The following is a 14705-nucleotide window of genomic DNA, read 5'->3' as shown; positions in this document are numbered from 1 at the left end:
GAACTTTTTCAGTCTGCCATTAGTCATAATGACCTGCTTGTTTGTGCTTAGCTTCTCTGAAGAAATGCTTGTCCTTGTGATGCATAAATATCCTTTTTACTTTAAGTTGCCACACTGATGTTAATGTGCTGCATTCAGTTGCACATGCAGGTGAGATAAAGTGTTGCTTCACCTGCCTCATGCTTTTCTGGCCTTTTTTCCTTCCTGTCCATCAACATACCGCTTCTGCTATCCGTCCCCTCATCCATGCAGCTTTCTTTCTAGGTTTCTTATCTGTGAGGAAGTTACAGTACATTTCACACTATATCTCTCTCTCATCCTGTCTGTCACCTGCAGGCCAGGAAAACCATTGGCTCTAATCTTGTATCTCTCAGCTGTTGCCACAGTGAGTGGGTTTCCAGCGCCATCCAACAGCTTTATCTCTGACCTGCAGAGAAAAACCTGGAGACCCCATCTCGTGCACACACAAACATGATAGGACACCTGCACTCAAAAGTACAGCACGTATGCACCACCCCTGCACATTCATAGACTGAGGGACATATGTGATGTTCATTTCTGGCACAAGCAGGTGTTAACATGAAGACATACATTAATGTAATCTTGTCATTAAATCAAAGCATATGCGCAAAGGGTTCAGTCCTGTATAATTACAAACACACACACACTCAGGAAGCAGAAGTTTTGATGATGACAGGTGGTTCAGACTCTAAAGACTGAGATAGGAGCAGATTATTATGTATCACTTTACGTTGCACAGCTTAATTTTAGGGACAGTTTCTTATGGGCTAGTCTGAAAGATTTATCAGCCGACTAACACTGCATTACTCTCTCACACAGAGTTTGTTCATGTAAAAAAAGGATATTACACAACAAATACTGAGAGAACTTATATGTCCAGTTTTTAAATCTTTTTCAATTAAATTTCCATTCAACGCGGGGAAAGAGGTAGGCCAAAATAAATGGCATTTAATGTCAAACACAATAAAGACGACGGCAGCTGAGAGTAAGTACTGGAATGGAAATGAGGAATAAAACTTTTGCGAGAGAAACTGCAGCTCAGTAGAGCTAAGCAAATTTGCATTTAATCAATTTGAAAAAAGGTTTTAATGCAAAGTTAGTTGCAGAGACGTGGAGCCCACACACACACACTTACACACACTCCAAGAACTCATCACTCCAAAGACATTTCATCGCGCAATCCATCTTAATCAGCTAGCCCATCAGAGACAATATATCCTCCCCTCCATCTCTCTCTCCTTCTCCGGACGGAGTGATTGAGGGGTGTAAAGAGGAGGATGTTTCTGCCCGCCGTCTCCTCCCCCCAATATCCCCCCCCCCCTCACCAGGACGGCTCTTAAGTGCTTGTGGGTTTTTATGTTTGTAGTGTTTTATAGGAGTGGGCAGGAGCCAGCGGCTGTAAAAGTGTGGAAGGAAGGAGGAGGGAGGAGAAGAGGAGGAGAAGGGGAGGAGTGGAGAGTTACTGTATATCCGATCTTTATTGAGAGCGACACAAACGACCAACAGCAACCGCCCATTCTCCCTGCAACGCCCTCTTCACCTGATCAATCAGTGCTGACTGAGGGAAGGAGGGAAGGAAGTAAGGAAGCAAAGAAGGATGGAAGGAAGGAAGGTGGGCTGTGTTCGAAAAGTATTTTTTGGAAAAGAAAAGTTCCTCTAAGTGGAAGCCATGATAAGAAGATGGTTACATTTCTAAATGCTAAGGGAAGCCGCTCCAATGCTTCCTTTCTTATCTCCGTAAGCAAAGGATACACAGGACCATCCTTTACCAGAAGAAAACAGATAATGTCGTCCAACAATTCCTTGTAGTGGCAACATTGAAACAATTGCTGTTTAATTGTCTTTAAATCGCTGCACTAGGGATGAATTGAAAACATCCTTCTTAGAAGGTGTGATTCTGTATTGGAAAGGATTTCTTGTGGGCTACTTGTCTAGCCTAGTGTACGTGCAGATCCTTTTAGTGGACTTTAAAACGTGCCAGTCACAGTTATAATGAGAAGAACAGTGTGCTATCTTGACCAGATAAGGACTCTCCTGCTGACTCGGTAATCTCTGTAAATTATATTTTGTTCATAGACCTCTCTGTTCCATTGATTCTACTCTGTATAACTGTTCTGTAGTTATTCTAGATCAAAGTTGTGTTTTTGAAATCTCAGAACAGCTCAATAAACCTGTTTCTCAGGCAGAAATCTGGGAACTTCTTTTGTTCAGAACATCCTTTAAAAACTGGAAACATCTGGCCTTCTAAGGGTCTCTTTAACTAAACAGATTGTACGAAATGGCTTGAGTGCCTTTTATAAGGGGATACTGAAGCTGAATCATCTTAAAACCTCTTGTACTGGGATAAGCGGATCATTTGTCTTCAAATAGTGCATTACAATAGACTTGAGGCACAGCTGATTGCGTGAAGTGAGACAGTCTTCAGTTGTGAGATCAACGCCCCCATGCTAAAGTTTACTTAATGCAGGCATTGAAAATCTTTAAAACAATTCAGTGTGCTATCTTGCTTAAGTCGGACACTTGTCTCAAATAGTGCATTACAATAGACTTGAAGGCTCACCACCTCAAGCTCAACGTCCCACTCTTGACCTAACAATCAACATCGGCCCCTCTGTTGTTTCCCCGACTCAGACTGCAAGGAATCTGGGTGTGACCCTAGATAACAAACTGTCCTTCACTGCAAACATTGCTGCTACAACCCGCTGCTGCAGATACACTCTTTACAACATCAGGAGGATACGTCCCCAGCTGACCCAGAAAACAGCGCAGGTTCTGGTCCAGGCTCTCGTCATCTCACGCCTAGACTACTGCAACTCCCTCCTGGCTGGTCTACCTGCATGTGCCATCCGACCTCTGCAGCTCATCCAGAATGCAGCGGCTCGTCTGGTCTTCAACCTTCCTAAATTCTCCAACACCACGCCGCTCCTTCGCTCCCTTCACTGGCTTCCGGTAACTGCTAGAATCCACTTCAAGACAATGGTACTTGCGTACCTTGCTGTGAATGGATCTGGCCCTTCCTACATCCAGGACATGGTTAAACCGTACACCCCAGCACGTGCACTCCGCTCTGCATCAGCCAAACGGCTCGCTGCACCCGCACTGCGAGGGGGACCCAAGTTCCCATCAGCAAAAACACGTGGGTTTGCTATCGTGGCTCCAAAATGGTGGAATGAGTTCCCCATTGAAATCAGGACAGCAGAAAGCTTGCACATCTTCCGGCGCAGACTGAAAACTCATCTCTTTCGACTCCACTTCGAGCGATAGAATTACTATCAAAGCACTTATATACTAATAAAAGACTGGCTTATCTAAAGCTAGTTGAGTAGCACTTGAAATGTTTTGGCTCTATGAAACCTATGTACTTATATGATTCTGTTTTCTTCAAGTTTGTATCTTCTTGGTCGAATGCACTTATTGTAAGTCACTTTGGATAAAAGCGTCAGCTAAATGCAATGTAATGTAATGTAACTGAAATCCTTATAGAATCTCCTTCACATCTTTTCTTGACCACAAGACGGTTTCCATTGAGGTTAAGGAAATGTGATGAAGAAAAGACACAAGACATCCTTATTAAACCATGCAACCGCAGCCAGGGCGAAGCAGCATATTACTTAGTTTCCACCTGTTTATTCCCAGGTCTCCAGTGTTTCTCTGTCTGTCTGTATCTGCATGTATCCACTTCTATATCTGTGTGTTTTTGTGCCTGAAGTCAATTGCTAATCCCCCGTCAGGCCTGGAAGATGCCCTCCCATCCAGTCTACAAGTATAGCGTATAATTGGCCACAGTTGGCTTCAATTGAATCTTTGCTGTGTTATGAGCTAAATTATTCTTCCAGGCCTCTCATAGCAGCCAGAAAGAAATCCACAACACTCCCCTCCGTATGTCAAAAACCACAGGCGCTGATTTGTCTGCTTTTCTAATGCTGATGCTTGGATGTTAGATCTGCAACAGGAGAATAAGCTTGCAAGCAATTGTATTATTGAGCAAAACTAACTGTCTCTTTTCTAATTGTTCTCTTGGCTCTCGATGTCTCTTATCTTGTCTCCTTCTACTTTATTGTCATATCGCTTTAAGTGCGACTGACATCATTGAAGCCTCTTACTCAATCAGTTAGTCATCAAATGAAAAGGTCAGTCGCTTAGTCAACAAAATGACTACAGAGACAGTCAGCTGGCCAGCCAGTCGGACAGAAAAAGGATTATAGGACTCTGCTGCCCAAAACCTCTTTGTGGGTACCCTGTACCTGCCTGTTGCCATGGCAATGCAGTCTGAGATTTAAATACTAGCCCGTGTCCTTTCCCTACGTCTCTTCTATCTTCTTCTCTTCACTCCTCCAGACTCTCCCCTCGCTTTTTGTGAGTCTGTGAGCTGACTCTCTCACTCTGTCTCTCAGTCATGTTTCCTCCGGCATTGTGTCTTTTCAGACTTCCTCCCTCACCTTGCCTCGTCCTCTCTGCTAAATGACACTTTACTAGCTGTTTCCTCTTGTTAATTCCATGCTACTTTGCATCGTGCGACTCTGTAAAAAAGCTCTTGTAAAACCCACAGTGCCACACAAAGTCGCCACACAAGAGACAAATTACAATCACTTACCGTATGTACACACACACGTAATTACTTTAACATTTCCAGGCAGATGCACGAATGCTCGCAAGCACAGACACTAGCTGCAGTAATGCCCTAAATGAGAGTGAAAGATCAACCTATTCACTGAAGGCTGGCACACTGGCACAGTGCACACCTGCTGACAGTCAGCTGCCAGTGAAGATCTATCATTTTCTGCTAAAGCATCATTATCAAGAATCATTTAGGCATGCTGGCCTTCTTCCCTCTCTCCCGACGCACTGGCTGTGCCAAGACACCGATTAGATTTCCCCCACATGTCCCAACAGCCCCGTGGGAAAAGGTCTTCAGTGAATGAACTGGCATTTGGCTCCATCTAATGGTGACCGGAAAAAGAGTCTTATCCTTGTCGTAAGTGCTGGAAACAATAACTTCTGGGAGGAAGTGTATTATGTGAGCAAAGACTACAAGATGTGTAAAGATCATTTGAGTCCTTTAATCAAAATGTATGAGGTAAGACTAACACTTTGTTTTTACTAGAATTGGCATCTGCTTTTTTCTGTTAGGCAGCTTAGTTTTTACAGCTGTTTCTTTTATTATTATAATTACTTGTCCTCGGTTAATGCCAAACAAAAATGTAGTTTTGCTTCATGTTTACTGTGTGAACATTGCCTAAAAAAAAACATCACAGTAGAAAACCTCTTGGTAACCGTAAAGAAGCTGTAGCTGTCCCGCCCACACACTGAGAAAACATTATACCAATAATGAGCACAAACAGCCCTCAATAATTTTTTGCTGAAATGATATACCATACATCCACATTGATGCACAAACAAACATGGGGCTTAGCTTAGTTAAGCACTAAGCAATTCTTTACTCTATCATCCTTTGCATATTCCCCGACTAGTTGGCTTTCTTCTTCATGTAGTTGTTCCTGTGTCTGTTGCTTATTGCCTGCTGATTGCTTTTACTTTTGTTGCAAAAAGAGGAAATGAAAACATGGCTTCTCTTGTTTTTTATTTGTATTCAATTGTGTGGGGGAAAAAATAGATAAATGGAGACATGTTGGATGTCTAATCTCCGAACGGATCACCCTATAAACACACCCCTTTACACACACATACCTGCATTAACAATCGCATCTATCTCCAGCTTGGTGATGTCCCCACTGTAGAGGGAAATCTTCTTGTCCAACTTTTTATTCCTCGGGTAAACTGTTTTTTCAGAACCGCCTAAAGATTTGACACAAACATACAGTACAGTCAGTTTCTGGATTAGTTTTATTTACCTGGCAAACTTGAAATGATACGTCTATAAATATTGATCCGATAGTTGACCAAAACAACTACAATTCTTACAATAGTGATATCTCAAGTGTTAAGCTAAGGAGGATTCTGTGTATTGTTATTATTTCTGACCATTATTTCTTATGGGTCTACAGAGTTAAAAAGAAAATGAAAGGTATACAACATTAATTTAATAATTAATGTCGTAATCCTGAGCAGGAGTTAGATCATAACACCATTCCACTATTCATTAAAGTAAAACATTTTAGAAAATCTTTACTGAATAGAGTCAACTAAAATATTCCAAAACATTTGAGTAAAGCAGGGATTTCAAACTTCACCTACTTCCAAGGTGTGATGATATATTTACATGAAATGTCATCTTATGTCTGTATATTCATCTTTTACATTGTGTGTGCTTCATTTTCTTGACTTGTTACATATGACAATATTACATTTTCTATAAAAGACGTTTCCATCTGTTTATATGTTGCTATTAATCATTTTAAAATGCTTATGGTGTGATGTGGCCAAATATCTGATAATGCCACTATTCATACTGCATCCCTCTGTTAAATTCTCGCTGGCACTACCACCCAACCCTGAATGAACCTGACAGAGACTGTGACTGATGTCGGGTGTCTGACCTGCAGTGGGAGTCCACACTGCGATGTCGTGCAGTGGCACAAAGTCAGATGTCCTGTAGTGCTGACGCCTGTCCGTCACAGACAGAGACAGCAAGTAGTCTGAAGGAGAAAAATAAAGGAAGAGGACAGGAAGAAAATAACCTGTTAGCTAGATATAAAATACCCTTGCTATGTATTTTAAGAAACAGAGTACATGGTACTTCAGGAAGACCAGACTGAAAAAAAGCTTTATGAAGAATAAAACAAAAAAGCTCATGCATACCCCCAATAAACGATTCCTACAGCAAAACCTGAAGCATGTGGTGTACTATGATATTATTTTAACACAATGAAATGTTCTTTAAACAGGCTTTGCGCTAAAGTCAGTTTGTTGAAGTATAGATTTTCATCATTCATTCATCTTTTATTTATTGTGTATAAACAGTATAGGCCTATTGTACGTTAATAGTATCCAAGCTCCACTTTGACAAAACACCAAATATTATGCCTAAATAATTGTACTCTTTTTCGTTGAACATTTTTATTTGACTGCTTGATCGCTTGTTTTAGGCATTTGAGAACTGAAGCTACATCATATTTTACCAAATAACTTATAATTCCGTTTTTTTTAAGGACACAATTAAAGAAATATTTCATTTTTTATCTTGAAATGATATTCAAAATAGGATGATGTTGTTGGTTCTACATATTTTATTCTAGGGTTTATATTGTTTGGTCTGTTTTCATTCTATATTTTCTTTTACAGTGTATGCTTACTTGTGTGTTTTGTACAAATTATTTGGTGTGTTTTTTGTTTGAAATGTTGTTGATTGTTTGTCGTCATTGATGAGTAGGCCTAATGTCATTTTTTATTTGTTAAATTAGGGGAAGATGAATGTGAAAAAGCCATTCAGGACTTCCTCTCCTTTACCCACTGGGGGGGTTTCCATCGTGTGTATTGTGTATATTTTTATAATGCAAATAAACTAAACTAGGTCTATCGATCAGCCAGCGAGAGTTGGAGGTGTGTTTTGGTCATGTGACAGGCAGCACACATGTGTCTCTTTAGTTTGTTCACAAAGCACATTGCACGGTAGCTGTTGTAAATATTACATTAAAATCTCCTCTTTCTTGGTTGAAGAGTCTCACCCTTGGTCTCCTTCCAGTCTCCATCAGCGGAGTTCAGGTTAAGTTTGCGGGCCATGGCGGTGACTGTTCCGGTGTGGAGAGAGTGGACCAGAGCAAATGTGCTTACTCCCAGGGTGGCACCGAGGGCTACCTTCCCCAGCCAGCCTCGGGGTGAGGAGGAAGCCTTTACCTGGCTGGACCTCCAAATTGCTGCGTTTGTCGGTGTGGTGGAAAACTTTTCAGCTCGGAGAGCAGCGTTAATATGGCCGCGAGCAGGACCTGGGGGGCTTCCAGGAGTTACACCGTGTTTAAACCTGACACCGGCTGCCTGGAAGTCAGCACGGACACGGGACAGAGTAGTGCACCGTGAGGCTCTCATATATGAAAATAGAGCTGATATTTGAAGTGCCATGCCTGAGTGACGCCGAGGGGGCTCGGTTCGTGTTACGAAGCTTTACAAGGATCAGTGTCAGACACACCGGGGTTAGGTTTCAGTTTCGGTGTTAGCAGTTGAACGTTGGTTAGGTTCGAGCTCATTGCCATTTTTGTTTTGGACTTCCACATGTGGAATGCACCATTTACAAGGGGTGCTTGTAGGTTTTGGTTAACCGCAAAACTGCTTTGTATCGTGTCATTGAACGAAGTAAGATATCTAGGCCGGTATTTAAGAGTTCATATTATTACCAGCGAAAATGTATGCTACAATGTGACAAGTGCAGCTCTATGTTAATCTCACATGGAATGTAAACCCCCGACTCCGATGAAGTGGGAAGGCGAAAGCCAACGACCACATTTCCACGCCTCCTATCTAGATTAAAGAAGTACACATCAAAATGATATGTTCAATAGATTTGTATTTATCCAAATATAAGTTATTGAACTCTATATCATTTGCGCAACCAGAATTGGTACGCATTTATTTCACCATTATAAACATTCAGAGGTCAAATGGAAGAGTATGTTGTGTACATTGTACAGGCTACGAAAAAGGAAAATAACAACTAAACAACAAACTGTACAGGGACTTGAAAAGAACATTTACCTTTTTTTCATAATAAATGTTTATAATCGAAGTTTACATTTTACAGATTTAGTTGTCATTATTATTATTTAATGTCATTGTTCTCTTTATTTATTTAAATGTATACTCGACTGTGTTTGCAAGAAACATATTTTTTATAAATAATTCACTGCTATTCTTCAAAATCTCAGCCAATACAATAGTTGATAAATAAAGAGAATTTGCACCAAAAAAATCCTCGTAGGCCTATAGCATATTCAAAAAACAACACTGCTTGGGCATTTGCTGGGGAAATATTATTATTTGTATTATTATTATTATTATTATTATTATTATTTATTATTATTATTACTTAGTTGCCTAGGTCGTTATGCCTGCTCTCAGTTTCGCAAACTATTTAATTGCTGTTTTGATGGGCTAAACAATTTCCTGTTTATTCTTTATTTTGCATCTGAAAAGGCATTAAAAAACTGATACTCACGTTAACACTACTCATTGCTTATATGCAACATACACAATCTTTACCAATAATCAATCTATTGTGTTCTTCCATCCCATAAAATGGAGGCTAAAGAGAAATAGCCAAACTAAGGAGAGCAATAATATGTGTTGTCTGTCTTTTTAGCATCTAATATTGAGCACACACAAAAACACACACCTACACACACATTGCCTTTTATGCAGCACTCACTATCTGCCTGTCTGTCAGTCAAAACTTGAGCTCTTTTCACATTTCCGCCTGGCGGAAACTGACAAAAAAAGGAACAAGCCTTTCTTGACAGAACTGACACAAGCAGCGCAGACTCAGCTACACAGACCACAACCTACCCAGCGCAAGAGGGGAACGACACTGCTGAAAATTGTTCTCAGAAAACCTGGGTGGACTTCTTTAGAGGTGTGAAAGAGGCACAAGAGTCCCACCAGTTTCCACATCTTAAAACTTTGGACGGAGGAGACTGACGGTATTTTTCTTTCAATTTGTGTGTGTGATGTGAGAGAAAGGGAGAAAGCATGAGGACAGAGAGGTCTTTAAGGCTTCATGTGTACACGTTATGCTTGTTTATACTTTAAATGTTGCATAATTTATTAGGCAACAAGCTCAACAAAATATAATGTGAAAATATGAAGTGGAAGTGGTCGTGGTTCAGAACTTATATACAAAAACATGCAGATGAAGAAAGTCAAGAGCTTCAAAAGAAGTAAGGAGGGTTGCAGGCATGTCATCTAGTCTTTATGTCATTGTCTGTGATTCCATTCTTTAAAGTTACCTATACATTGAGCAAAGATGAACCGTTTAATCCTTTAATGTAATATATTTAAGATGGGCTTACACTTTCTTACACATGCAGTGGGTCGCTGTATTGGCATTGGATGAACATCTCCTATTGGCGGGTCAGTAAGCGGAAGTGTGTGTCACTGGTGATTGTTCAAGTTAGAAACAGGAAGTGCTCATCAAACTGGACATGTTGCCAGGATCAACGCACCCTTCCAGAGTGTATGTGTGTGTGTGTGTGCGCGTGTGCGTGTATGTGTGTGTGTGTTACTCAGTATCATGTGATACTGAACTATGATGAAAACCTTTTTCGAAGTTGAGAGGCTGTGTGACTGAAAGGTCATCTAGGTCTCATTTATGTCTGAAATACTTTGTAAACTTAAGGCAGGGTTTGGATTATCAGATCAATCAAGTTCTATACAAAAATCGTATTCTTGTGCATTTCTTAGCATATATTGTTGTGTTCTTGTTTTTAAATGTCTTTTTATCAGAAATGTTAACAATTAAATAATGCTTTAAAGTGCATATGTCTTACTCATGATGCACAGGTCCCTAAAACAATTGCTTTGTCGCCTAACATGATGTTGTATATTTTAAAAAGGGTGTTGGCAGTTTCATCAAAGTGTTGGAAAAAAACTCATAATAAAGTAACCCCACCGGTAAATTAAGTTTTTCTCCATTTTCCTTGCCTGTTTTGTCTGAGCTGTTAATGCACTTGTTGGCCAGCTTTTGATAACAAGTGTTTGACTTTTCTGGTTTCTTCTCCTTTGTGTCTATGTGCCAGGCCTTTTTCGCCCGGTATGTCGGCGTGGGACCTGTTAGTCACGGTGGAGGACCTGGGGCCTGACGCGCCACCTGTCACCCTCAGCGTGGCCTCTGACCTCCACGTTGGAGGGGTCATCCTGAAGCTGGTGGAAAAGACACGTAGGTCTCAGTCCCTCTGTCTGTCTTTCATTCAGTCTGTCTCATTGTTTGTCTGTCTTTTTGTCTGTCCCAAGTTCAATGCAATAACACCTTGAAAAGATATAATGCTGCATGCATTACAAAAAATCATGCAACAGTTAAGTAACCTAGCAATAAACTTCTTCAGCATTTGCCCTAAAAGAGCAAACATGTCAAACTAAATTCCAATCTTGAAACCGAATGAACCTGATCATTCTTACTTTATGGCATCACATGCTGGTGTATTCTATCTAACAGTCTCTGTATATGGTGATTAATACTGTTAATGTAAACTTTAAACATTTCAATACTAAAAAACAAGCCTAAACAAGCCTACTAATGTTTGAAAGTATTTCTTTAACTGACATTTAAATTGGGAGTCAGTCCTTTTTGTTGATTTACAATAAATTGTTTGATATTTTCGAGATCTCTAAGTGTGATATTCGTCAAATTTACATATTTTCGCATAGTCTACACCTACACGGACATTAAACAAAGGCGCAACAGAAAGACTGACCCTGACGTGATTTGAACACGCAACCTTCTGATCTGGAGTCAGACGCGCTACCGTTGCGCCACAGAGTCTGATGCCCATGAGCGAGTGGTTTGTTTATTAAAACCACACAGACTGCGCGGAAGGACACAAGCGAAAACTATCAGACATTACATTTACATAATTTCTACGCTAAACTACTGTTTAATAACGGTAGGACTAACATATTGTTTTAAATATTTATCACTGTTGATAAATGATCCAAGTTATATACTTTATGATCTGTTAAAGTTATATTTGACTCAGTAAAAGTAAAATTTCCTTAATTAATCTCTAATTGATCTAATTAATTTATGAGGGTGAAATCTATGTTGTAAATTACCAAAGTGCTTTCAAGCCATTCAGACCGTAATACAATTCCTAAACTAGGTTTTGTTCATTATTCATAATGTCTCTTTAAAGTTTTAAAATTAATAATATTAACATTCCAATACCTGACAAGAAATTCCCAACCTTATCCAAAGCCAGAGTCAGGCCTACATTTACTGTAGGATTTCTTTTTTTTGTTGTCATTATTAACTTGTAAAGCTTCTTTGAGCACCAGGAAAAAGGGCTTCATAAATACTATGTATTATTATTATTATTATTATTATTATTATTATTGTTATTATTATTACATTCAAAATTGACATTAGCAAGATAGACTTTTTTTTCAGAAGAAATCTGAAGTCTGCAAGCGAGCATCTCATCACAGAATCTCATGAGAAATGGGGATAAACAGGAGACTTTGTTCTCCTGGTTTAAGAGGAGTGTTTGTCGGTTGAATGGCCAGTAGAATAATTAATGAAAGGGTCTATCAGTAGTTTGGGTACCACTTCGTAGTTATTAATGGGAAAACCTGTCCAAACTTTGATCGAGAGAATTACGAAACAAACAAAGATTACTGCCTCACTTCATGCAAAATAGCTTAAACTATAGATGTTCTATGCGTTTCAGTTTGCAGCAACATGTGTTTTGTGTCTGTCCTCTGCAGAGATAAAGCGTGATTGGTCAGACCATGCACTGTGGTGGGAACAGAAGCAGCGGTGGCTGCTGCGAACGGCCTGGACTCTGGAGAAATATGGCATTCACGCTGACGCCCGGCTTGTCTTCATGCCCCAACACAAGCCCCTGAGGCTGGGCCTTCCAAACGGCAACACCCTGAGGCTCCGCGCCTGCTTCTCCAGTTCCGTCTTCCAGACAGTGATGGGTGTCTGTAGGATGCTCAGTGAGTTTCTGCCTTTTTATTTTTTCCTAGTTTCACTTATATTATTCAATTCTTTATTTATTAACTAACTTATTTGAATCATTACTTCTGAACTGACGTGATTGGACGAGGGATGTTAAAAGTGCGAACCGTTTTACTCTTATGGCGCGTTTCCACTGCAGCGCGGAGCCCCGTTTAAGAGAGCTGTGACGTCAGCGGCCCGTTTTCGGTTGCGTTTCCACTTGGCCTAGTACCTGCTAGCGGGTCCTAATTCACAGTTTTTCTGGCCCCATAACATCGTGGTTCTAGGGCCAGGAACAACCAGGCTGAGTCGGGCTGAGTATGTTAAACTAGAGAGAGAATCGCTGGCAAGGGGGCTACAACTACAACAAAATGAACATATTTGACCGTGATTTAATTGTAATACACGTTTCAAAATGATGCTGAAGTAACAACATACTGATTCCGGTTAGTAAAAACCATGAATTAATGCTTTCACAAGTCTGCAGACAGACGGCAGGCAAAAAACCTTTTAAAATGCGTGTCTAATGGAGATCGGCTAAGCCTGGGGTCGGCATGCGGCCCTTTAAGCCCTCTGCTCTGGCTCCCTTGAGCTTAGACAAAAATAAGAAGGAAATCAAATAAAAGTACTTGTAGGACTATTTATATTTTGTTGCATGGTTGAAAATGTTTCGTATCTTGTATTTTGAGGTGATACTGTGACACATAAATAAAAAACAAAACGGTTTTAATTAGGTCAACTAAAATATGCGTCACATCCTGCTACGGTCCCGCGCGAGCGCCTTTTATTGGAGGCACTCGCGCGGGGACCCCCGGCTCGATGAGCGAACTATGGATAAATCAAAGAAAAGTACCGGAGGAACACAGGATTTAATTCTGTGTGGACAGAGTTATATGCTTTCACAGCAAACGATGCTGTGAGCTCTGAGGGCTAACAGCTAACGGCTGTGTTGTTTTTCTGGGGTTCTCATTGAAGATGACGTCACGGCTCCGCCTACACTGTGATACTACAGGGTGTCCGCGGGGTCTTAAAAAGTATTAAAAGTTGATAAATCAATTTAGCGAAAATTAAGGCTTTTAAAAAGTATTAAAAAGTATTAAACGGCATTTTCCAAGGTATTAAGAAGTCCCACAGCAACAACAACTCTCTCAGTCCAAAAAACACATGTTTTTTGCTAGTATATACAACTTCTAAAACGAGCAAGAATTATATCTGATATAAATCCCAATATATACCAACTGAAAATGAAACTTTTACGTCTAGAGAACTTGGCCTATCAAACCCGAATCTTGGCCCCCTCCTGCCGTATGCCATTTGCGTATGCTTTACGTTTTTTCAGAAGGCAAGTCGTGCGTAACTAAGAATTACACAGGCAAGTTGATCCTGGCGCACCTCTTTACGACCTTGCGAAGTCATGTATACGGTCCCGGAACATTCACCGCACGACGTGTGTTTATGGGTTTTCGTCGCTTCCTTCTGGGCCTCGTCCAAAGGATACCAACGGGAAGACAATAAGAGGCGCCACCTGCTGCACAAGAGGACGACATATAGAGAGTCCATCAGGTGGTCGTCTACTTTTTGTGGTGGAGCGGCGGAGAGAGGTTTCCTGACTCCTTGGCACGCCGCTCAAAGCAAAATTTTTTTTTTTTAGGCGGCCAGTTGTACAGCGCAATTAATTTAGAACGGCATGTTTAATCTTTTCACGGCTAGTCTCCAGAAGAAACACATAAATACTCGAACATTTGTTTAACTAATGCTGAGACACAGAACATAGTTACTTACAAATTATTTGCCACGGACGGAGAGAAAGGAGGGGAGAAGACTGCGGTCGCGTCCGCTCCCCTGCAACCCTCTCCCTCCCGCCACGATAAAGTAGCATTAGTCTTTTACTAGTACATATCCCGAATGTGTCCTCGCAACCTCGGGGGTCTCCGCAACGCATACGGCAATGGGTGAACCCCTGGGGGGGTGGGGGGTGTCTCGCCTCGTTCCGTATGCTTGAATTTTCATTCTGCCTCTCCACACCCGGCGGGAACTCCCCAAAGGGCCTGGTACAGCAGAAGTTCATTAAATGTCCCTACAG

General features: G+C 40.8%; 1 protein-coding gene, 1 non-coding gene and 1 pseudogene across 2 annotated transcripts in view; 1 reads left to right on the top strand and 2 right to left on the bottom strand.

Annotated features, from left to right (window-relative positions):
* Positions 1 to 8638, bottom strand: part of macrod1 (mono-ADP ribosylhydrolase 1) — a gene marked incomplete at its 3' end in the record, with an annotated part of 107569 nt that extends 98931 nt beyond the window's left edge. The window contains exons 1-3 of the mRNA XM_010782978.1: positions 7647 to 8638; positions 6519 to 6617; positions 5710 to 5817 (exon numbers count right to left, since the gene is read on the bottom strand). Coding sequence (XP_010781280.1) covers positions 5710 to 5817; positions 6519 to 6617; positions 7647 to 8037 — 598 coding nt within the window. The remainder of the gene's footprint in view (positions 1 to 5709; positions 5818 to 6518; positions 6618 to 7646) is intronic.
* Positions 8639 to 9390: 752 nt separating this feature from the next.
* Positions 9391 to 12799, top strand: LOC104955691 (fermitin family homolog 3-like; annotated as a pseudogene).
* On the bottom strand, positions 11375 to 11446 carry trnaw-cca (transfer RNA tryptophan (anticodon CCA)). Its single transcript has one exon. It is a non-coding gene; the product is annotated as a tRNA-Trp (tRNA).
* Positions 12800 to 14705: the final 1906 nt, after the last annotated feature.

Source organism: Notothenia coriiceps, unplaced genomic scaffold (assembly GCF_000735185.1).
Source record: "Notothenia coriiceps isolate Sejong01 unplaced genomic scaffold, NC01 NC01_scaffold00024668, whole genome shotgun sequence".
In the NCBI taxonomy this organism is placed as follows: Eukaryota; Metazoa; Chordata; class Actinopteri; order Perciformes; family Nototheniidae; genus Notothenia; species Notothenia coriiceps.
The sequence above is the reverse complement of the archived record's forward strand: the minus strand, read 5'-3'. Positions and strand labels throughout refer to the sequence as shown.